This window comes from Musa acuminata, chromosome BXJ1-6, assembly GCF_036884655.1.
Source record: "Musa acuminata AAA Group cultivar baxijiao chromosome BXJ1-6, Cavendish_Baxijiao_AAA, whole genome shotgun sequence".
NCBI classification, from domain to species: domain Eukaryota; kingdom Viridiplantae; phylum Streptophyta; class Magnoliopsida; order Zingiberales; family Musaceae; genus Musa; species Musa acuminata.
The window spans coordinates 5,931,465-5,953,604 of NC_088332.1; the positions used below are offsets into that span (position 1 = coordinate 5,931,465).

At 36.0% G+C, this 22,140-nt stretch overlaps 2 protein-coding genes, 1 non-coding gene and 1 pseudogene across 7 annotated transcripts; 1 reads left to right on the plus strand and 3 right to left on the minus strand.

Annotated features, from left to right (window-relative positions):
• The first annotated feature begins 511 nt into the window (after nt 1-511).
• On the plus strand, nt 512-1,349 carry LOC135675844 (uncharacterized; annotated as a pseudogene).
• A 548-nt stretch (nt 1,350-1,897) lies between these two features.
• On the minus strand, nt 1,898-1,970 carry TRNAR-CCU (transfer RNA arginine (anticodon CCU)). The gene has a single exon. It is a non-coding gene; the product is annotated as a tRNA-Arg (tRNA).
• Nucleotides 1,971-2,227: 257 nt separating this feature from the next.
• On the minus strand, nt 2,228-13,332 carry LOC135675845 (uncharacterized). Of its 3 annotated transcripts, none has more exons than XM_065186425.1 (17): nt 12,996-13,332; nt 12,762-12,923; nt 11,458-11,637; nt 11,264-11,321; nt 9,827-9,877; nt 8,767-8,849; nt 8,380-8,467; nt 8,015-8,059; nt 7,862-7,936; nt 7,707-7,775; nt 5,060-5,175; nt 3,912-4,024; nt 3,368-3,447; nt 3,112-3,232; nt 2,878-2,944; nt 2,584-2,750; nt 2,228-2,498 (listed from the first exon to the last, which is right to left on the minus strand). In XM_065186425.1, exons 1-16 carry the CDS (start codon nt 13,271-13,273, stop codon nt 2,618-2,620), a joined length of 1,719 nt encoding a protein of 572 aa, XP_065042497.1. In that variant the 5' UTR covers nt 13,274-13,332; the 3' UTR covers nt 2,228-2,498; nt 2,584-2,617. The 3 variants fall into 3 exon arrangements, with proteins under 3 accessions (XP_065042497.1, XP_065042498.1, XP_065042499.1); XM_065186426.1 differs by having other exon boundaries at nt 2,228-2,501; XM_065186427.1 differs by lacking the exon at nt 8,015-8,059.
• A 1,062-nt stretch (nt 13,333-14,394) lies between these two features.
• On the minus strand, nt 14,395-21,853 carry LOC135586588 (uncharacterized). Of its 3 annotated transcripts, XM_065186428.1 has the most exons (10): nt 21,713-21,853; nt 20,520-20,658; nt 19,961-20,128; nt 19,724-19,829; nt 19,488-19,619; nt 18,649-18,831; nt 17,701-17,863; nt 16,376-16,674; nt 14,900-14,989; nt 14,395-14,691 (listed from the first exon to the last, which is right to left on the minus strand). In XM_065186428.1, exons 2-10 carry the CDS (start codon nt 20,532-20,534, stop codon nt 14,633-14,635), a joined length of 1,215 nt encoding a protein of 404 aa, XP_065042500.1. In that variant the 5' UTR covers nt 20,535-20,658; nt 21,713-21,853; the 3' UTR covers nt 14,395-14,632. The 3 variants fall into 3 exon arrangements, with proteins under 3 accessions (XP_065042500.1, XP_065042503.1, XP_065042501.1); XM_065186431.1 differs by lacking the exon at nt 19,488-19,619; XM_065186429.1 differs by lacking the exon at nt 21,713-21,853 and having other exon boundaries at nt 19,961-20,145; nt 20,520-20,653.
• Nucleotides 21,854-22,140: the final 287 nt, after the last annotated feature.

A 22,140-nucleotide genomic window follows, 5' to 3' on the forward strand; every position in this document is an offset into this window, starting at 1 on the left:
CGATCCTACCATCCAGGGTTGTGACCCACTTTATGACCTAGATAGGAAAGCGAGTATGACAATACTCTGCATGAATTTGTGTGATTTCATGGGTTTTATTCAAGGTTATTTTGCTCGGCATCTTTGCTTAAGCTTCTCGTTTCTTTTTCTGTTCTCTGAAAGCTTCATAAAGATTTCGGACTTGCTTTCTCTCCTTCAATCATCCTCTTTTGCAGCTCGTTGTAATCAGTTTCTGTATGTTCTTTTCTCACTGTCAGCATAGTTTTAAGCTTATTCATGTTTTGAATTCAAAGACTGCACTGATCTATGTTTCTTTTGGTATCAAGTTAGCTTGGTCTCGTGTTACTGCCATCCTTGAAATTTTTGTTGTCTTTCCCTGGTTCAGGAGCTAGATATGAAATTCATTAGCAAGTTCAGATTTAAATAATGGATGTTGATTTTACTTGTATGGAAAGGATATTAAAATAATGGATTTTGGTTTCATTTGGGGTCTCTTTCAGGAGCACAAACAATGTCTCTATCAACCTTATTCAGAAGAGTTGGTCTCAAAGATCTCGTTCAAATGTTACCGTCTATAGTGGTGCTAGTGGTAATATTATCACCTTTATTTGTCAAAGGTGCCAACCTGCTTTTAGATATATCTAATAGTATATGGATTTGATTCAGATGTATCTGGAGGACTGAGTTTGATCTTTCGACGTTGGGCCACAAAAAAGACTGCAGGGTCCACAAAGAATGGACGTGACTCACGGCCCAAGAACCTAGGTGTCAAGAAATTTGGTGGAGAGGTTACAAAGTTGAACTATACATGTTCAATCAATGAAACCTTTGTTTCTCATTCCCTTTACAATCTCGGTTGTCTCCTGATGCTATGTTTTTCGTTGGATGTTATTGCAGAAGGTGATTCCTGGCAACATCATAGTTCGTCAACGAGGTACACGGTTCCATCCCGGGGACTATGTCGGAATGGGAAAGGATCACACGCTATTTGCGCTAAAAGAAGGTCATGTTCGCTTTGAACGCCACAAGCTTAGTGGTCGGAAATGGGTGCATGTTGATCCAATTGATGGTCATGTTCTTCATCCCATCTATACAAATGCTGGCCTTAACGTTGATGCCGGAAGCCAGATGTGCTAGCGAAGCATTTAACCCGAGAGTAGGTAGTTGTTCGCTCTGGTCTTTAAGAGATTGCTGAAAGGGCAAAGTTAGAGAACTTTCTTTTAATCTGCCCCCTATTTGCTTTCAATACATTGACAGTGACTCGGAACGATCTAAGAAGGCAAATAAACAAACCCTATTGGACATACAGATTAATCAATACCTGTGTGTATGAAGAGTTTTGGACTCAATTCTCCATTCCTTTTTGGTTGGCAGAAGTCTCTCCTTGTTGGGATGTATAAAGTTTTCGGCCCATTTTTCCCCCTCCCCCCCTAACTGTTGGAGTTGGTTGGTGTGCTCAATTCATCTTCTTCGATTCAGCATTTTATTTCGTAGTCTAAAATGTTTCGGTTCCTCGGGTACTTTTAGATGATGTCCTCTTTTCTCGGAGTGTGCTTAGTTTACAGACTTTTAGTCGCGTTCGCTTGAAGCTTAGGTAAAACAACAGTTACCCGTATCAAATCTGAAATTAGTTTCTCAATTGTGGAAATGATATATGTGTACTGAGATCTTATTGCGCCAAAGCAGCAACAGTTCCAGAAACATGAAAGATGGCGGACAATGAGATGATGTTGGTCTCACTATCCATAGAGTGGAAAATTCAACATTAATCGTTCGAATGATTTTAAACGAATAAAAATTGTACAATAAAAGAGAAAAAAAAATCTTTTTTATTCGAATGATTTTAAAAAGAATAAAAATAACGGTTAATAAAAAACAATAAATATTTTTTTCACCTCGCGCCAGGTAGGGGTCGAACCTACGACTTTCTGCTTAGGAAACAGACGCTCTATCCACTGAGCTACAGGCGCTTTGTTGGCTACATCTTTATAAGATAAATAAAATGTACTCTAAATAGTACAGACTTTAGAATTTGGATCTCAAGTACGGTGCCGTCAATGACGGAACGCTTCCACACCTCTAATCCCTCTCACTTCCAGACTCTCTCTCTCCCCTTTCATACAGATATGTGGCTGGCAGGGTCGAAGACAGGCTTTAGAGCCACGGCATTTGAATTCCTATATATATATATATATATATAGAGAGAGAGAGAGAGAGAGATATGTACTTTGTTGTAATGCAAATTGGACTGATGTGTTGAACGTATCAACAGTGACTGTTTAGTTCTGCACCGAACATTACACTCGTGTGCTCATCTCACGTTCTTGTCCTCAAAACAGACAAAGCGAACGATGCATTATTAGCCTCGATAGGTGATGGTAGAAGAAGCAGAGTCCAGCAACCAAAGCAGAAGAAGCATCATCTCCACCCTGGAAAAACCATTCGCCAGTCACCCGATCCACTTGATACCAATCTGGGGCTGCCCCCTCCCACTTTACCTACTACCATCAATCCACAAAGCTAAGGTTGAATCATAATATACATGGCAAGCAACTTGGTAGAATGTAAAGGACGATCGCTTACCTCTGATGACGGACACCAGCGATTCACTCTCGTTTCATCGCATCTTCTTCATGTCATTGATGACGACCGAGGCAGCATTACGACCGGGCGCAGCCATCACACCACCTCCGGGGTGTGTTCCGCTCCCGCACAGGTACAGCCCTTTCACTGGTGTTCTGTAATCCGACCTGTGCGATGAAGATCGTGAGTTGACCCGAAACCAGTAGTAAGAAAAAGATTGCTTCCTGGTGATATAAATTCAAGTCTACTATCTTTGGCACAAAACTAGCATGTTAAAAGAGAGATTGAGCATACCATCCCTTGACAGGTCGCATCAGGAATATCGAGTCCAAACCCATGGCACCATGGAAAATGTTTCCACCTGTTAAACATGTCTCCATGTAAAAAATATCAAATATTGGTGATATATGGGAAGAGTACCGGCTTATCCAATCTTGGTACGTCTCCATGTAAAACAAATATAGATATTTCACTCCACCTGATTCACTCGCCAAAACATGCCAATTAATATGATCAACTGTAACTTACCGGTGAGTCCGAACTCCCTTTCAAGATCTGGAGGTGTCAACATGTCATAGCCGATAATGGATGAGCTGAACCCGGGTGCATATTCATCAATCAAGGAGAAACAACTTTGAGCAAATGCCTCCTGAAATTGGCAAAGAGTAATCACAATTCAAGTAAAAGCTGAGCACCGATATCAACATTCATGAAAGATGCAAAAGAAGCATGCATGAGAAATACTTTTGTTTTGCAATATAGTTAGGAGACAGATACAACTCACTCTGACATTAGGATCTTGCCAGCTTCCTTTGGTAAGTTCATATGGCGTATATTGGATGAATAGATTAATCACATGTTGACCTAAAACATAAAATGTGTCCTGTAGTCATCAAGCTCCCAAGGGAGTGGATAGATTATGCCAAAGAGACATTAAAAAATAATACAAATTCCAAATGCTTGATTCCTCAAAATCTGCTATATGATCCAAGAACAATTTCCTTTGACCAAACAGGATTTGTGGTATAATGGGACTGGTGCATATGTCTCCAATTACTCCATATATGGGATAATGGGACTGCTATATGATTCCTCAAAATGGAATTTCTATTCTTTTAAACTTTATCCAACTAAATCACCTATATAGAACCAAATCAGCAGAGATGTAGTGCTGAGAGTATAAAGCAAGATCAAGTCTTTTTTTTTTTTTCAATCAAATCTAATACCATTGCTAACATAGATGCTTCTTGAGCAATTCTGAAGCCAGTACCTAGAATAATCAGATAACACAACATATTAAACAAATTATAGCCACAATTTTGTCATACCAGGTGGCGAAATGGTCCGGTCTAAGGCAGAGGGGATCGTCATTTCAATTATTGGTCTTCTTGATGGTATACCATTCAAAGCATCCTTGCAAGCTATATCAATACTCTCCATGCTTGAAAAAAATGCAGAAAATAAAGATTAATACTTGAATCATGACACACTGCCTGATAATTAAATGAAAAAGCTGTTTGGGCAATCAGAGGAACCTCCTTAATATGTGTGTGCAATAATATAATGAAGCATATCAACCACATCAGAGCAGATTAATCAGTTCAAACATCACCTAAACAAACAGCCTGGTATGACCTCTTTGGGACACATACAAATGTTTGTCTTCCTTATCCTAAAAGATGACAAATGAGATATTTTTCCAAGGAAATAGTTCTCTGTTAAGGTTTTAATTCTTGGAAATGGACCACAATGTACCCAAATAAGCAACATGATACAGGTGGTGAAAAAATAATTGATTGTGTTCTTTGTTTGTAAGTTGATTGCTTACCTTCTTTGTGTGCTGACGCAGAACATGAAGTCATTATGCATTATATAGTCCTTAAGTTGCAGAGTAATCAATTATACTTATCAGTACTTTATGCAGTTCCTACAATCAACAATATCATCAATTAATCACAAATGTGAAACAAACACTAATAAAGTATAATTGATGATTTTAATGGTTGGTAACTTGCTGTAAAATAAACACATGGTTCTAGACATTAGACCTAAAGGACCAGATTTTGACCATCTTCAGTAACAAGATCAGATTCAATTTTCCAAAGGACATTAAATGTTTCTAGTGTAACAAGTCAAACTCCAGTTACTTGAATTCCTTTCATCCAATTCTTATCGAGAGTTCACCATCACAAATGCTGACCATATTACAATTTGGAAAGCCTTCGCCAAACATGCTCGTCTTACAAGATGTGGTTTAGCTCGATATTTCAGAAGAGAAATTTCCCTTTAAGTACAAGCTATAAGGTGCTTGACATAAATGATTCAATTCAAATGGAGATGTCCATCTTGATATGTTAAGAAAAAGCTAACTTAGTATGAGGCTAATGTGCGTGTTCTATCAATGTAGGAGACAAAAATAGGTCATCAACCAATTTGAATGGAAAAACAATTTTCTATTGTTAGCAACTCAGTGTACCTTTCACATCCAATGTGTATGGTACCCACATGTTGAGGACCTGGCTCAAGTACATGAGCATTGCAACACCCAAACTGTGGCAACCTAGAAACGGCAAGGTTTATTTTTGTTGTTCCCTGTCCATCAAAATAGAATATAAATGGAACTAAAATTTCAAGCAAGCTCAAGAGTTTTCCTAGATTTACCAAGTAATATTATTTAAAATCCAACAACATATTGGTTAACTAAACAACAGGCCAAGCAAAAATAGTAAAAGGTTTAGGAATCCCAATAGAAATTACTGAAATAAAAGAATAGAATATTACAATATGACTGCATTGAACACATCAAGTAAACCATAAGATAAAATTTTACTTTATCGTAACTCAACAGTAGAGACCAATAAACTTTTTGGTTCAAAATAAATCAAAAGCAAGGTTAATCATAGACTGATCACTGATGTGTACTGTGCTTTATTGCATGCAAACTGTTATTTGGCAATGCTGTAGTTTGAAAATATATAGTAGATGTGATTGTTGTATGCAAGCAACTGCATCATAAGCGAAGTTGATCTTAACTTTAGAAGACAGAATAAAATGGCATACCAATGCAGAATTTGGGAGGATCAATGTACACAACCTTACATTACATCTAAATATAAAGAGAGATGTTTCTGTAAAATCTCGAATTTTGATGATGAGATCAATTGATGAATTTTAAAAAGCTAATGTCAAATAAGTGATACAGAAAATACTTTGACTAACAATTCGAACCGCCATAAGGTCAAACATCAAGTTGGAGAATCAATCGATGTACTAGAAGATCAATGAACATCAAGCCGGAGGATTGATTAATGTGCCAAAAATAAAACATTATACCGGAATATCGACCATCATACCGGAGGATAAGATGTCGTGCTAATATATCAAAGGATAGGGCGATGCAACAAAAGATTATATGAAATGCCAGGAGATTCGACGACATGCCAAAAGTTTCAAGGATGTGCCAAAAGTCTTGGTTGAAGTCATCTTAGGCCGAATTTGGCTATCTTTGGGAGAGAATAAAGTCTACTTATTATGACAACTTGTGGCAACAAATGGGCTTGAATTTGGGTCAAACTTGGGCCTTTACTGGGCTAAACACATGGCCTAGCACTACTTAGGGGCAATGGTCCCACCAGCTTAGGCAATGGTACGACTTGAGTCAGCCAACAACATCGTTGGTACATTGTCAAAGTTGTTGACGGTTGTACTACCTTGGTTAATTTTTCTAACCCTAGGAAAAAATTATGATGGTGGCATCATCCAAAGTCATCATTAGTAACGCCAATACCTGAAATTACAGTAACTTAATCATTTTGGCCCCACTTTTGAGGCCTTTTGTGCTATAAGTATTTTATTCGAGCTTGGCTGGTGGAGAATCCATCCTTGAGTTTGCAAAGTATACTAACTCTCTCTTTGAGCCTTTTGAGTTTCCTTCACCTTTTTTAATTATCTAAGTGGTAGGAGGTAAGACTAATTTGTAAAAGATTGTACAAGGTTCTCTTGAGTCTCGAAAAGGAATATGCTGTAAAAGCATAGCGAATGCCTCAAGGATAGAGGAATCAAAAGTGAACATAGAGCGGAAATACCAAACCAATATAAATCGTGTCTCTCTATCTCTGGATTGTATTTCTCACTTGTGTTTACCTACTGTCTTAAGTATGTTTCTGATACTTGCTTTTCTCGATTGAAATTCCAAGTTTGCTAAGACTTGCACAATGCCTTGATTCCCTAAACCCCTCTTAGTGTCATTAAGATCCTAATAGTTTCCATGACTCAAACACACATCTCCCAGGTTGCAAAGGACACAAATGAGCAACACTAGCATTGTACCAAGGTCGTCCTCTTTAGAAGACAAAATCTAAAAAAATAGGTGAACTTGTCGACAAGATTTATGTAACAAATCTTGTTACATTTATGTAGAAGTTAGATTTCTAGAAGCATGTCACAAAATTTATGTAACCTGAAATGAAGCAACAGAAATTAGTACAACTGCATGTTCAATGAGCTATTGCTAATTGCTAATTTTTACAAAATTATTTGGCATTAAAGCTAGTAGAAACTTACCATAAACTTGAGTTCTAGGCTCGTGCTAAAGGTTTACTTCAATTGATAGTAGTACAGCAAGCAGAAACTCAGTCTTAAACTAATAATTACAAGCTATATCCTCTGAGCCTTCAAGAATAAAATTAAATTCTCAAGTATGAAAGTTTGGTGAATCAAATTTGAGTACAACAAAAATTGAAGCAAATCAATATTTCAAAGTCCATTGATCTTAGTTTGATTGATAGATAGGGCCTGGCGAATATATTGCATAGAACTGGCTGATCCAACAGTCTAGACAGGTAGAAATTTGGGCAAAAATATATGCTCTATTATAATTTATTTTTCTTTTTGTAATTTTCATTTATTTTCTCCTCATCCCCTGATACCCTGATTTAGGAATCCCAACTCTGATTCCTTTTTTTTTTTCCTTAATGACTAATATCAATGTTGCTCTTGATCTTTTCTAAACAAAATTGACCTGAAATGATGAATTACTTAGTTTATGATTTTCATTGAACAATGTAACGATCATTATGACTAATCATGTATGAGATAACATAACACTGACAGGAGAATCTTACCGAGCTGTAGTCAATATTCTTGATAAGACGGAGAAAGTCTTCGGTTAGTATATTTGGAGGCACTAGTTCCTGGGTAAGGAAAAACATGAAAATAATATCCGATATTCCAGCAATGTAATTGCATGACAGTTGATATAGAGAATCACAAGTCATACCATAAAAGTCTTATATGGAGTTGCATTTGATAGAACAGATGATGAGTGCACCTTTGTTCCATCAAGAAGTGCAACCTGCGTGATTGCTTCAAAAGTTCATTGATACTCAAGGTTCTAATCAGATTAAAAGCAATCAAATTAGACAGGACTTACCCCTGTGGCCACTCCAGTATTCTCATCAATTATAATTTGATCAACCTATTTAACGGAACTAAAGGCTTTAAAACCAGAAATTATAAGGTTGCCCAATGAACCAGGTAATCATAATTGAACTCAAAGCTAGCTAAATAACAAGGAAAAATCAACCGTTATGTCTATGGTACAGAGCACAAGTTACTTCAAACAAATAAATTAAAGGAGTTGATGGAATACTAACAAACCTGCATGAGTCACTAGTTATAGTGCTTAAACAAAGTAACACAATGATGATTGAACAAAGTATTTTCAGAATGCAATCGAAATGGCAAAGAACTGAAGGGGATTAATAAGAGTTACAAAAGTGGTTCAGGAGGAGTTACCTCTGCATTAGTCACAACATGCACACCTGCTTCACGAGCAGCATTACTTATAGCCAATGATACTGACCCCATTCCTCCTTCGACATACCTGAAACATTAACATTTATCTTAGAGAATAATACTTTTGGGAGACTGCAAGGTGCTTTAACTATATGGATTTGTTTGGTGAAGAAACAAAATGGAAGATGTTAATTTTCATACAAGTCCTGTGTTCCATTTGTTTGTAAGATATCAAGGTATAGCACTGTATCAATACACTTACATCAAAACTCAGATTGAAGGATTATACACAGTGAGACTTGCAAAATCAATTAAGCTTGACATGCCACAAATTAGTTTATGCATCTAAGAAAAACAAATCATAGAAAGGAGGAGGTAGATACATACGACCAAACACCACGTTCTCCATCAGTCTCGCCCATTACATGATGTAGTAAAACATATCCTGAGCCTGGTGTATGAACACTTGCCTGCAGCAAAATTTTCATAGGCTAACATACTCCATGAGCTTCAAGAGAAACAGACATGCAGTGAGAAAGTATTTGAAGACTAACAATTGCATCAAGCAGATTTAGTCAAAGAAAGACAACTCTGTCCTGTAACAAATAGTAGGATAGAAGCATCAATACTAATTAATACTGACAGTAATTAATCAAGTAAATTCCCAAATCTAACTATTGCATATCAACTAACATGTTGATTGTAGACCAAATCCTGCTATCAGCTGACAGAAGAAACAATATAATGGATAACACTTCATTCCTGTCCTATTCAAAGTGTGAATGTTATAGGTCAAATCGTTGAACCACTCAACCACATATCTTCTAATAGTTTAATTTGCAGCAATACATTATTGGCAGCTATCAGCCTAAATTTCTCTCAGCAATCCCACTAACCGTATTGTATTCCTTCCACAATGCACACACCCTCAATTTGTATTTATGGCCATAAAGCATCTAATACTGCATCAAGCCTTACATAAACAATACATAAAAATAGAAGGCAACAACTACATTCATAAAATTTAGAACTCCAAAACACTTCTTTCCTACAATTTAATGTATCCATCACAAACTAGAAAAACAATTTTAATTCCATCATATTATTTACTACAGATGAAACTAATGGTCCCTGATCTGAATTGGATTATGTACTTATGTTCTGCTTCTCCTTGACACATTATCTTTTAATTTCTTCATAACTGCGTACTAGCCTTAGAACAACAACACCAATATTTTCTTCTGCTGCACTGTCTTGAGCCTCAGATACCTAGTTTTATTTATTACCACTACAAGAGTTATCCCACTTGCAACTCTAGCACATGGAATTGTATTCTTCAGGAAAAAAGACAGTAATCTTTCTTGTCTCAAATTCCAAAGAATCATTTTGTGAAACAGAAAGAAAATTGTCAACATTAATCAACAAACATACTAAAAGATGTTCTTACCATAGATCCAATGACAGCATCCGTAGCCAGTGTTGCCTTCAATACCTCTGTCTGCAAGAAAGTTAAATGATAAGATCATCATTGTTACCTCAAAATACTCACTTGTAAACATGTGACAGCAATTTGTATAAGAAACAAACAAGTTGTATTACAATAAGTGATATTAGTTAAATTTTTTCTGAATTTTGTGTCCTGATAGAATTAATGAAAGCATAATTTTACATTAAAAAAACGTCAAGTCAACCTAAAATCATTCTTTCTTTAAGTAAATGCCTAGCAGCAGTAGAAGAGTTGATCATTCATTCTTACTTCCTGAAATCCAATGGTTGTTCTAAAACTCCTCTGGCAAAGTAATTTTAGAGAAATTACGATAGATAAGATCTCAAACCAGGGAATCTTCTTTGCTCATGCATTCCTGTCATTTGGTTAATTTAAGTAAATGCCTAGCAGCAGCAGAAGAGTTGATCTGTCATTCTTATTTCTCAAAATTCAATGGTTGTTCTAAAACTCCTCTGGAAAAATGACTTTGAAAAAATTATGCTATCTCAAACCAGGGAATCTTATATCTATTGTCAAGTAACTCTATTTTCAGATTTTATAACCCTCGGTGAGCCACAAGCTAAGAAACGTATTATGAAATGACTATATACTTATGTTCGTTTATAAAAGCTCAAAAAATGTCCGTAGGAATTCCACAAGTGAGCATTTTCAAGTAACTGTCTCAACCAAGGCTGACTTTCTTTGATTGCTTTGACTAAGTTCCAAATATGGCTGGTGGCCTAGTGCAATTTGTATCTGGCATTCCAGTTAATTTGCAGTAATATGAGTGCATCATAGCCAGATGCCAGTATGACTTCCTCACACTGGCACATGAACACAGAAAACTTTGGTAGTCTTGGGTTTCAAAGACCATCTAGCTCAGTGTATCAAAATCTGGTTATCAAAATGTTATAAAGATTCTTGGACATACTGAGTTGTGATCAAATTCTTGCAACCAATAGAAAGGGTTCCATAAAAAAACAAAAACCGAATTTCTAGACCAAAATCTACATGTTAAAATTCTCAAAAGGCATGTGGACAAATATTATGAAAAACACTGATTTGCTTGAAAAAGTTGTAAATACAAAAAAGCACACTATCTAATGCAGAAGCTTTTAAAAGTTGTTCATATTTCTAGTCATATGTAATTATACATAAGAAACACATGGGAACAGCTAATAAAATTCAACTTTTTTCTATTGATTCATTACCAAAGTATTGGTCCAGAGCTACCAATTTTGCAGAATAAAATATTACTCAAAATATCCTCACTTAAACTTATATATTAAGAGTGATGTATTTATAGCTTGACTCATGAGTTTAGACCTTGTAAGAGGGACAAATAATATTAATTGTTGAACTACATAACTGGTACAAAAGATGGGTAAAGAGAACAACCTCAAACCAATTATTCAAAACCTTTGATGCTGGAGAAAGCAAAAGATCCACGAAATCCCTATCACAAGCAATAAACAGCAGTTAACATCAGTACAGCACAACTACAGTAGCAAAAACAAACAGTATATCTGAAGTTATGTCTAAATTACATTCAGAAAATAGATCGATAATGCAAAGTAAAGACAAAAACTTACAACATGTCCTTCTGTCCTAATGTGACAGTTTGTTGGAGAATATGACCCCAGAATGTGGATTTTCGTAATTTATCCTTCACCTGAAATAGTAGGGATGCAACATCGTGCCTAACTTCTGGAGTTGATGATTCCAGAAGATAATCCATAAATTCACAGAATTTCTTTAGTTGCTCTTCATATCTGCAAAATAGGGCATCTTTATTGCTAAACTATTAGGTACTAACAGACATATTGTGATTAAATCCTAATCAAGTAAATAGTCCCACTACCAACAAGAAACTTCTGTGTTTTTTGTATTTTAACGAAGAGACTGATAATGCCTTGGCCATATGCAAGTAGTGGGAGCCTCACTTGAACTAAAAATTTATGACTCCAACACTTCACGATTGTTATATGGAATACAAAACTATGAAATTGAACAGATGGATCATAGGAAATATATGTCTTACATAGTGTTCACACTCAAAATCATGCACAACTAGTAAATGTTTTTGTTAATGACCACTCCAATTTGCTTCCACAGTGCATATGCTACACAGGATTCTTGGTCCATAAGGTTCTTAAATATTTGCATCATACTACTGTCGAATTCAAAATTTCAGGCAATCTATGTTTGCTTGAATATGTGAATTTACCATCACATCAGTTCACTGTATTTCAGGTTCTTGCTGCCATATGTGAGTTTATCATTGCATCAATTCACTGTATTTCCACTTGAATTATGTATTCCTACAAAGTACATGAGTGAACAGCATATAAAACCTTCAATGAAAAGTATACTCCCAGTGTATTAGGATGGAGAAAATAACAAAGAAAAATAGGTTAAAGTTCATATAATTTTCTATGTAAGTGTAGGTATAGTGATGTAATTTTCCATGTATGCATTGCTATAGTTTATGTAGGTTCATATGTCCTGATGTAAAATGTTGAGAGCTACAGGATACAAGATCTTTGTCGATACACAACATGTGATATTAGCACGGTCAACATATATTCTAACAGTTTCATCTCTTGTACACCTCTCATGAGTATCCCTTGGATTCCAACTTTTACTAAACGTTCTCTCCAGAGTCCGGACCTTTCGGTAGCTAAAAATGCACCAGTTATGCTGCTAATATTTGGGGTTCATGAGGTAGTTGTGTTTCAAAAGTGAAGAAAGAAACATATGTCGAGGGAATTTGATTGAGTATATGTTTTGCCGCCTCAAGCTACGTTCTTGAGACATTATATGGTAAAAGCCATTGCTGCCGTTTGGTTATAGATCTGCAAAAGGTTTTAACGGAGAGACGAAAGGAAGTCACCACCTTGGAAAAGCCAATGCGTCCTTCTTGGAGAACTTAGCAATCTCCGAATGGTTCAAACCGGCATCGGGGCCCAAAAGAAGGTACCGCCCATCGAGACAGGGGGTGAAGGACGAAGGGCTCCTCCGAAGAAGCTTCAGACCGTGCCTCGCCAACTCCAATTCCCTTCAGCGACATCAAGAAAGAGATCAAGAAATGAACGAGGGACTAGGAGTTGGGGGGATGCGTGGAGGATACCGGATGACGGAAGGGCGGAGAAGGCTCTGGAGGTAGCTACAGCGGGAGAAGCGGAATCCGGGGACGATCTCCTCGGTGACGGCTGCGCCACCGAGTACGTGGCGCCTCTCGAGGACGGCGACAGAGAGGCCGGCGCGAGCGAGGTAGGCGGCGGCGGTGAGGCCGTTGTGCCCGCCGCCGACCACGACGGCGTCCCACTTCTTGTTCAAAGAGGCGGCGGAGGAGGAGAACGTCCTGCCCTTACCCCATGAAGCGACCGCCCCTCTCATCGGCCCCATTTCTCCCCTTCTGATCTCGGCTCCCACTGGAAAGAGGCGAAAGCGACGGCACGGAGAACCATCATTTAAAGACTAAAATATATATCTGACATGCGAGCAAGGCATTTATAGTGCCGCCTCATTGTGTATTGTTTAGTGGATTGTACGATGAATCTAACAACCCGAGTTCGAATGTTGGTGGGACCTAATTTTTTTTATTTAAAGACTTTTTTATATTTGACTATGCAATCTCTCTTTCCTTGGTCGTTTAAATACTTTCTCTGCATTTAATGAGAGGTTCAGAAGTGGATCATTTATTTTATTTTATTTTATTTCCTTTTGGAGAAGGGTTTGTTTGTAATCTTTTATTGTTCCTAAAATCAAATAAAGAGTATCTTTTTTAAGAAAATAAATATATATTTTTTTTTTCAATTTATTCTTTTTATTAATAATGTTTCATATACTATATTATTTGGTTCTCCATTTGACTTTCATCATAATTTTTCTTTTAAAAAAGATACTTATAATTTAAATAATTCAGAACAATTGGTTACATAAAAAAAAAGGATTACCTATTAAAATTCAATCCATCAAAAAGAGTCATTTATTTCTATAATAAAATTAAATTTGGATTACCTAATAAGATTCAATGTTTGAGAATACATTTGAAATGTGTATTGAAGGCTCACATTTCATATGACAAATGTTCAATTAATCCACCTCCTTTGGATCTTCACCCGAGACTAAATTGTACAATATCCAAATTGAAACAGCAAACTTTTAGTGATTTGTATTATATTTTTATCTTAAGTGTTTTTAGAAATTATTAACCCATCTAGAGTTGATCTTAACTTAACACACATATCTAGCATGGCCCATCAGTGTGATCCAAATCCAATATTTATTAAGTCTGAGTTAATAAAGCTACAACTCTTAATAATTAATTTTTTACATTCAATATATTTATTTTCAAAATAATATTTCATTAAATTGTGTGATATATTATACCTGCTAATAAAAAGTCAACATACATTAAATTATGCACATAATGTTGTAGATATTCAGACAGTAGATTTGAAGATGTCAAGTTACACAAGAAATTATGCAATTCAGTCTATACATGATGCAATTTGAACAATATATAGACAAGCTTTACAAATATATACTCATTTCCATGTCAATATCTATTAACAATAGAACCAACAACAACCTGCTGTCAACCTGGTCATATGAAACATAGGCCAGTAAAATACAGCAACTATCCAGATACATTAATTTTTAGCCATTAACAGCTGTTTGAGAACCAGCAATGTGCTACTCTTACAGCCTATTTGTGGTGTGGGTAGTCCACTTGCAGGAGGCCTTACTCATGCCCATGATTCATTTATCTTCATTTGACTGCGCGCATTTCCCAGTGATAGAATCAGCAAAGTACTCAACTGAAACATTAGTGCCAAACATAGCATGTTAGTGCTTTCTTGAGCTTGAACGCAAATTTGCGATAATACATATTTTCATCCTAATTTATAGTCCTAAGATATCGTAATGACATGCAGCTTCCTCTTGTCTCATAAATCGGATCCTTTGTGATGTTAGATATAAATATTTAAGTGATCAAGTTCAAAAAGAATGAGACTGTTTGTTTACCTAAATCATCCTGGTCCGGGGAGTCGAGCAATATGTCTGAGTCAGATGGCAGGAATGGAGAGCCAGAGTAGCCACCCAAAGCTCCAAAATCTTCCATGAATCAAACAACACTAACATGTTAATATAAGGAGGAAAGGTAGCAGTGGTATGGGGTGAGCCTCAGTAATCAGTTAAAAAAGTCTAGTAAAAGTAGATTTAGGTTTTTTGGTTGTAAGTCTAGAGATGAATGTTTATTCTATAATTTAATTATATCAATGTCTCAGGATGTACCTTACACAATTTTTCTTGTCATTTCAGAATTTACAAAATACTTCAGTTTTAAAAATCTCACAGTTTTGGTGGTTTCAGTCATTCTGACCATTTTGGATAAGTTTCAATAGTTATAGCCAATCCAAATCTGGATTAACAGTTTAAATAACAAAGGACTCAGCAAAAAGTATATTTTAATGAAATTTTGATGAATCAAGATAGGTTTGGTGCTTTCGAGTTAGCAGCAGTTTCAGTCAATCCAGAAAACTCAAATTAATCTGAAATAGTTGATGTAAATTACAACAGCATAAGATGAGTTTACCATAAAAGAAAACACAAACATAGAGGTGCAGGTATGGATGTCTGAACACAAATGCATTACCAATAACGATCATCCAAAATATGAATGGATGCCAACCTAAAAGCCACATCAATCAGTTCTAATGCTTTTTCAACATCTACTATCTTAAATGAATACATCTGCTGTTAACCCCTGTGATAATGGCACAAATTTAAATGGCACATCATCGGACACGAGCTATGTTATAACTTTTTTGGATCGATAGCGGTTTAATTTATTTATGTGGCCAAAGGATTTTGAAGAAAAAGGAAAAAAATAGTAAGAGATCATACTTTGTACAACCAATAAGTATTTAGAAGTTAATCCAGTGCTAAACATGACTTTGAGGAAGGGAAAGGTGGAGATCATACTTTGTACAACCAATATGTGTTTAGAAGTTCATCCAGTGCAAAACATGACTTCGAGGAAGAGAAAGTGGAGAGAAAATTACATGTAGAATCATTTAATTCTGTATGCTAGCATTTAGTAACAAAGCACCCAATGAAAAATCAAATTCTAGTTCAGATCCTCTGTTTCAGTTTCAAGTACCTCTTGAACCAAGATCTTTCATTTCAATTTTCCCATATGAAAACCCATAGAACATTGACCAGAACTGCCATTGATTAAATACTTGATAACCTATATCAATGATAAATTCAAGTTCTTTAATCTAAATAATATGTAGATACGAAATAATTTAGCCATTTAATTTTTATCAATTAGGTTTTTCCTATGTGCTCTTTGTTCCTCCTCAATAGTCAGCAATACCTCATGCTTAGCAGTGTTTTTATATTGCATTTGAGTCTCGAAATATTATTATCAAAATACAAATTCTCCTGTAAGGACAGAAATTATAGCATTTTACACTCAAGGAACAAAAATGTTACCTCCTAAATTTGTCATGTCTGCCGTTAGATCTGAAAGACTGAAGTTCCAAAGCTGTCCTAAAGACCTGATGGAGTCTCTTGAGGACGTAACACCATCTGCACCTAGTTGCAATCCTCCGGTATTGAAAACATCAGGTGTGAAGGTTGTATCGATGGCTGATGCATCCATTCCCATAGTTATCTCAGACGGAGTGAATGAAAATTGATTGCTTTCTACTGATGCAGAAGTCACAGCCATCTCTGACATGGGTGACATTGTACTGCATTGAGGTGCTAAAGGAGCTGCTTCAGATGTGTCACTGTCCATCACAATGATTCAGAAGTGGAGAGATTTAAAATGGCTGTGATTTATTTTGACATGATCAAATTTGAAAGTGGCCTTATGTTGAAGGATCATGTGTTGGATATCAGTAACAGAGATGATAACAAGTCCTTGATGCTAAGAAAGGATGGCCATAAAGTCTGTAGACATTTTCTAGAATTATATATTAAACTTGTGATGCTACTTATGATTAAGCCAACTTTCAGATCAAATACCAATGTAATAGGTTTATGTTTAAGTCAGTGGTCAGCAACATGGATAGATGCATTTCTTGGCATCAATTTCTATTATAAATAACACACACTAGCATTGAAAAAGTATTTATTGTTTAATAAAATTTTCTTCTTTTTTATATAAAAGAGTGAGGGCAGACATACCATCATTTTATTATAAATGAATGGAAGAAAAGCATGACTTCACTGCTAGTGAAATCATAGAAGAATTAAAAAATTGTCTCCTTAAAATTTACCTCTTCATTAAAATATTACAATATTTCATCCATAAAAGTCCATGAGTTGAAGGGTAGATTTTATTGCATCCCAAGAGACAGAATCAAAAGCTTTCTCAATGTCAAACTTAATTAGAATAATTTGATGTTTGCTTTGGAAGTAGTCATAGTATGGACGAGTTCATTAGCAATCTTTCACTAGCTAAGATGAAAACATCCTGTAAGTAAAAATAATTCAATAAGCTCGATCAGTCTGAATCTTTCTTAAAGGTGCTAAAACTCATCACTTCTACTTTTCTCTTATGAGCACCATATACATGAACAAATTAACTTCAAATCTCATGCTATATCCATGGAAGGAAAGACAACTAAAGTTTTTCTTTTCTTTTCTTTTCTTCTTTTTCTTGTTCATGAGACTTAATTAAGTTTTAGGTTTAAATGCTTAATGCTGGACAAATTGGAATTTTCCTTGCCTACTCCCTGTTTCTTTAAAACCATAAGAATTATATAAAGTACTGATAAATCCTATAAAGCTAAAAAAAAGCCCTTGCTTACTCATTTCCAGTATTCATGCGGATGGGATGGGAACTGCCTGGAGCAGGAATTCCATTGACTACATGATAGTCGGACAATCCACAAGCCATAGGATCAACATGAAGCTGACCTGTAGTTAGAATCTGAGGCTGAAGAACTGGGTACCCCATAGGTAAATTGTTAACTGCACTGAGGAGAGGTGACATTGAATAAGATTGATAAGAGTGAGAAGAGACTCTGTGCTTATTTTTATTTTGGATTATTGCATAAAGACAAGATGGTTTCTCAAGAACAAGCATATCTGTATAATTTTGTCAACAAAAACATGAAGCTATGAAATTACAGAACTGTCCCATAAAAAGGTAGTTTGTTATAGTAAGAGCACATATCATCATAAACGAGTCAGATTGTTAGTGGACTTTACCAGACAATTGATTTCTTAACAAAAATTTGGACATGGAATTTTACAAATAGAAACATAAATTTTCATTGAGCTGATATGGAAGTAATTACGTTTTCATAAATTTTCATTGAGCTGATATGGAAGTAATTACGTTTTCACTGATAGAACAAGATTCAGCTTTAAACAAAGTAGTTGTCAAATATGTATATATCACTATTCACTAATTTATATACAAGATTATAGTGTGGTTTCACTAGTAGTTATACTTTCTTACTTCAATTGAAGATGGTCCTGCCCTAAAATTTTTAGCTTCTGATTTTATTCTACAGCTCCAGTTTGTCAATTATCCCTAGTCCGTTTATTTCACCAATTTATGATTGTCAGGAGTTATGGTTAGCATCTATAACATTTTGAACAGCTAGTAGCATTGAAAGTTCCAAGTTTTTTTATGCCCGATACTGTCAGCAAGATGAATAATAAGCCACTAAATTCATAGCTTCAAAAACCTAATTTATTTATTTTTTAATTGCTAATAACTTTTCAGGGTCTGTAGTGAAAGAAATCACCATGCACTGGATGAATTCCATTTTGCATCGGGACCAGTGGAACTTTAAAAGGGATAGGATACTTCATCAGATGGTATTGGTGCTCCAACAACTGATTAAACAAAATAATTTGTTTCTTCAGCTTTAGCCTTATGTAGTAAGCTCTAAAGAATTCAGGGTTCTCTTCTTCTAGTTTCTGCCACACTGCAAAAATTAAAATAGTACGTCAGACCAAATATATTTCCGATGAAAGCTAGGATGCATACCGATATAATTAGCTTTAATTGACAGAAGCATACATTGAGATGCAAGGGTTCACTAGAAATAATTGAGCAAGAGATATGTACATCTACAAAAATTAGGAACAGCCTTTATTGTGGATAAAATGAGGAATAAGTTGGTATGAACATTTCCAAAGGTGTATTACAGAAGCACTTATTGGACATAATTTATGAATAATAGTGCAATGAAAGGTATAAGAAGGTCTAAGAAAACTTTATTAGGAACAAAAATAGAGATATGATAGTATTGCTATCAACAGGGCTTTGTGACAGGAAAAAAAAAAGATTCACTAATTTCAACCTTTATATTTGAGGCTTGATGTTTTACAATTATGACTATCACATTTAATTGCAAACATAAGCTTGCAGAACAAGTCTGACCATTTTCAAATTCAACTAAAGTTATACAACCCATTGAATATATCATCAAGAACAAAATTGAAGGAAAAACACCTTCAATGAATGTTTTTTTTTGTAATCACTCTAAACACAAATGTATTTGTTCATATTTTGTCACTAGATAAAGAAATGTACAGAAAGGAAAAACAACATAGCAAGGTTCACCATACTACAGCGTACCACTCGATATAGGCAGTATGTACCGGTCCAACAGGAGACCTGTACAAGTGGCACATTGGCGCGCCTCCCATGTATCGTATGTTGATATGCTTGATATGACTCGATACAGCTCAGTACGTACCGTACCAATAGCTAGTCAGTACATCGGTATGGACCAATAAGACGAACCATGCAACATAGTATTGGAACATGATAATGCATACGATAAGTAGCAAATTTCCAAAATCAAAACTCACCAAGTGCAGTAAAACCAGGTTCTATCCTAGCTCGGTTAGACAAGGTCCTAACCACCTCCCCTTTGTTCATATACAGTTGCAGACAGCGTTCTATCAGATTTTGGACCTGCAAGTGAATGAATAGTTATAAGGAATGAGTAGGTAAAATAACATATTGAAAAAGACTTTGGCTTACTGTTTCAACTATCTGCATATATATATATATATATTGGCGAAAGTAATAGCCAGATGTCTTACAAGTTCAATGTCTGCATGAGAAACCTTTTTGCTTTTACTATCTGCAAAGGTTGATGAACCTGGATCTTGTCCTGACGCCGCCTCAGTAACTAAAGTATTTTGATGGTTATTTCGTATGTCATGTGAATCCTGTGACGATGGTTGCATTTCTGCTACCATCTGCGGGTCCTGCAGAATTTTAACTCCTTTTACATAGGTAAAAATTGTTTAGTGACTAGAGAAAGAACAAGTGATATGTTTGTCTATACTTAGATAATTCAGCCCAGATGCACAACAAAGAGATATTTCTCATGGTTTACATGAATTTTAACAACTGTAATTAGGAACAGTTTAACAAAAAAGTATACATGTTTAATTAATCACAGTAGCCACTTCTCAGTTGGTGGAGCAGCTAGATATAAAGGCTAGAAACATGACCACATGGTATACAAGGATAATAATAGACTCAACCATTGAGAAGCATGGCTACAGAGTGTACATGGATAAATAAGAAAGTTACACATGATAAATAATCAAGGTTGTGTCATACTGCGTGTATCACAAGTGACAAGATTCTCACCTGTGAGGTTGCCATCTCAGTTCATTGCATTCGTTCTACTCAGTCCATCTGATTCACTGGTACAGACATGATAAATATGTATGCCACTCTAACAAATTCTCCATAACTTGACATGTTCCAAATAGGTAATGCATTTCTCCTGAAAGGGCATTATGTCAGTACAGCTATGGTATTTTCACAAGCCAAAAGGCAAACAGTAAGCTTGGACCAAAATAAATCATACACATCATGTAAGCACACAAATTGTTTAGATATTGCAGTGGAATGGGACAGCAGATAACCATCTTTAGTTAGAGAATAATAACAAGGGGACTAACGAAGGCCATAACCGTAAAGCAAGACCAAATCACCAGAATAGCAATACACGGTGCCGAGAATTGGTATCTCAATTAAATTAATTTCACCCCTTACCAGAACATATTCCCACTTCTTGAGTAAATCCAATGCTAAAATTAATTTTTTTCTCAAATTTGACAGTGTTTTCAAGTGACCAACTGAGGTCTTCTCACGAGCAGTCTTTCTCTTGAAAGCTACAAATGTATGAGCTTGGTGACTCTTAGATTAAAGACTACAATTTCTTTGATAAGGAATCATACTAAACAGGTTGTAATTGATGACCAATGACCCACGAATGAGCTTGATGAAAATGATTACCGTACTATCGATGGGCGGAGTAGTGAAAATTTACCAGGCATTAGAGAAAGCAACTTCTCAACATCAAACCCAAGCTTGAAACGAGGAGGTTCCAATCAAAATTTCAACCACAATATACTGGATCTTTTTTTTTAGGATGGAAGACTGAAAGGGAAGTAAATCTCAGGCATGAGTAAAAGCTTATACTCCACAAGAAACAATGACCTGCTTATTCCACCGCACCGATGAAATCTTGCCAGACCAAAACCATTAAAGCTGAGCTGCAAAGAATTAAAAAGAGGGGGGAAAAGAAACTCCAGGGTGAAAAAATCTAAGCTTTGGAAGGGGGAACACTTCATGAATATCTCATCTACCGAAAACAACATTATTATTGATCAATTAAACGCAGAACAAAATATGATCAGACCACGGGCCAGCATAAGAACGGTACTGCAATTCGTTTCTTCGCCCAAAAAGCACGGCATAAAGACGCAAGATTTGAAAGAACACCACCAAATTCAAACGCATATTTCAAATGATTCCCACGAAACCAAGCTTACCATGGTTCGAGGACAGACGACCGATAGAAGAGACCGAAGGAGAAGCAGCAGCAGCAGAAAGGGAGAGAAGAAGAGGATAGAAGAGACCGAAGGAGAAGAAGCAGCGGCAGCAGAAAGGGAGAGGTGAAAACGAATCGACACCAAAACCGTCGACGCCGCTCTTTCTTCCCGTAAATATATAGCCATCGTCTAATGATTTTTACATATTAACCCTTACTAATATTAGTTTTCCACAACGTATCCCAAACGTCAATAACAAGCCGTTGTTTCAAACCCATATAAAGGGGGTCGAACAAAATTATAGTCTCAACAAGGGCGTAAGTGAAAGATGGCCAAGACGACGACCGATCAGAGGTCACGGGGATTTGGTGAGATGGGGGCATTGATGATAACGGCGGTCTCGGCGTGAGAAGTCGCCGCTTTTGTTC

Excerpts from the sequence above, each read along its gene's own strand:
- LOC135586588 (XM_065186428.1), bottom strand. Across the intron at positions 19,620-19,723 it reads ACCTGGTTTTACTGCACTTG|CTATTGGTACGGTACGTACT; the intron begins GTGAGTTTTGAT and ends TGTACTGACTAG. Across the intron at positions 14,692-14,899 it reads CCCGGACCAGGATGATTTAG|TTGAGTACTTTGCTGATTCT; the intron begins GTAAACAAACAG and ends CTAATGTTTCAG.
- LOC135675845 (XM_065186425.1), bottom strand. The coding sequence starts at position 13,273 with ATGGGGCCGATGAGAGGGGCGGTCGCTTCATGGGGTAAGGGCAGGACG. Across the intron at positions 11,322-11,457 it reads TTAGGACAGAAGGACATGTT|GGATTTCGTGGATCTTTTGC; the intron begins GTAAGTTTTTGT and ends TGCTTGTGATAG. Across the intron at positions 7,776-7,861 it reads CTCCATATAAGACTTTTATG|GAACTAGTGCCTCCAAATAT; the intron begins GTATGACTTGTG and ends TTCCTTACCCAG.